The 1,548-nt window shown below is 46.2% G+C and overlaps 1 protein-coding gene across 1 annotated transcript in view; it reads right to left on the minus strand.

Annotated features, from left to right (window-relative positions):
• The window catches only part of LOC104623077 (cysteine desulfurase, mitochondrial), a gene marked incomplete at its 5' end in the record, with an annotated part of 5,365 nt that overhangs the window by 2,323 nt on the left and 1,494 nt on the right, over window positions 1–1,548 (minus strand). Inside the window, 2 exons of the mRNA XM_010290046.1 lie at window positions 1,063–1,144; window positions 1,321–1,426. Of these exons, the coding sequence (XP_010288348.1) occupies window positions 1,063–1,144; window positions 1,321–1,426 (188 nt within the window). The remainder of the gene's footprint in view (window positions 1–1,062; window positions 1,145–1,320; window positions 1,427–1,548) is intronic.

Genomic DNA, 1,548 nt, shown 5'->3' on the forward strand with positions numbered 1-1,548 from the left:
CGGAAGGACAGAAGCTGCACAGATGCTGTTAGCCTTTAGAATGACTTTCATCAGCAGTTACAAGTCAAGCTACTCAGATCACAGTCTGCAAGGCTGGCAGGTAGGAATTTCTAGATTGGTTTTTCTAGTTATGTTGGAGGTGGTGGTGTTTGGTGGTTTTTTTTTTTTTTTTGCTTTCACATAACGTAAATTTGACCTTCATTTGAAATATGCCACTTCAGAGAAACACCGTCTTAGAATGCAATCAATGCCAGGGTGACTCATTAAGCAAACATGCAAATACAGGGCACAGAGGAGACCACTCCGTAGTTTGTACCTCCATTAGCAGATCACAGAATCTTTGGGTTGGAAGTGACCTGTAAAGGTCATCTAGTCCAACCCCCCTGTCATAAGCAGGGACATCTTCAACTAGCAGAGGTTGCTCAGAGCCCTGTCCAACCTGACCTGGAATATTTCCAGGGATGGGAACATCTACCACCTCTCTGAGCAACCTGTGCCTGTGCTTCACCACCCTCACAGGGAAAAATTTCTTCCTTGTATCTAGTCTCAATCCACCCTCTTTTAATTTAAAACCATTATCCCTTGTCCTATCACAACAGGCCCTGCTAAAAAGTCTCCCTCCATCTTTCCTATAGGCCCCCTTTAAGTACTGGAAGGCTGTACTGTCTCTCCCGAGCCTTCTCTTCTCCACACTGAATAACTCAGCCTGTCCTCACAAGACAAGTGTTCCATCCCTCTTATAATTTTTGTGGCCTCCTCTGGACCCGCTCCAACAGGCCTTTCCTGTGCTGAGGGCTCCAGAGCTGGATGCAGTACTCCAGGTGGGGTCTCACCTGCTTTGGGTGCAGCCCAGGATGCAGTTGGCCTTCTGGGCTGTGAGCACACATTGCTGGCTCATGTCCAGCTTTTCATCCACCAGCACCCCAAGTCCTTTTCGGCAGGGCTGCTCTCCATCCCTTCATGCCCCAGCCTGTACTGATACCGGGGGTTGCCCTGACCCAGGTGCAGGATGTTACATTCTCTCCAAAACATACTGCTATCCTTCCCACACATTCCACCTACCTTCCTGAAGACAGAGCCACGTCTTTCAGAGCCATCAGAAGACTCTCCCCTTCCACATATGCAAAAGATAAATTGATGCATCCTACATACAAATAAATGAAATAGAAAAAAAAACTTCCATCAACTGAAACCTAGGGCAAATCCTATCCCATATGGCAGTACTTGCACAATGTGTAGCTAGAGTGCATTATTCAGTCATGGCCATTAACACTGAGGAGCTAGACAGTTCTAAGGGGCTCAGGATTTTGCTAATGTTACCTGGATAGCGATGCTCTTTATCTCCATTCATAACCACATCAGGAACCTCAGTCATTATTTTTGTAACTAGTCGTTCTGCCAGTTGTGAGATTCGCTTGTGGTCATACTAACAAAGAAACCAGAAAAGAGACCAAAATAATAAACAGTGTACAGTTCGACCTCACTCAAATTGCTTTGTGTCACCAGCCATAGGCAGACTGAAGTAGCTGGGTTTGGTTAGACTAGGGA

Source organism: Phaethon lepturus, unplaced genomic scaffold (genome assembly GCF_000687285.1).
Source record: "Phaethon lepturus isolate BGI_N335 unplaced genomic scaffold, ASM68728v1 scaffold24916, whole genome shotgun sequence".
Taxonomy (NCBI): Eukaryota; Metazoa; Chordata; class Aves; order Phaethontiformes; family Phaethontidae; genus Phaethon; species Phaethon lepturus.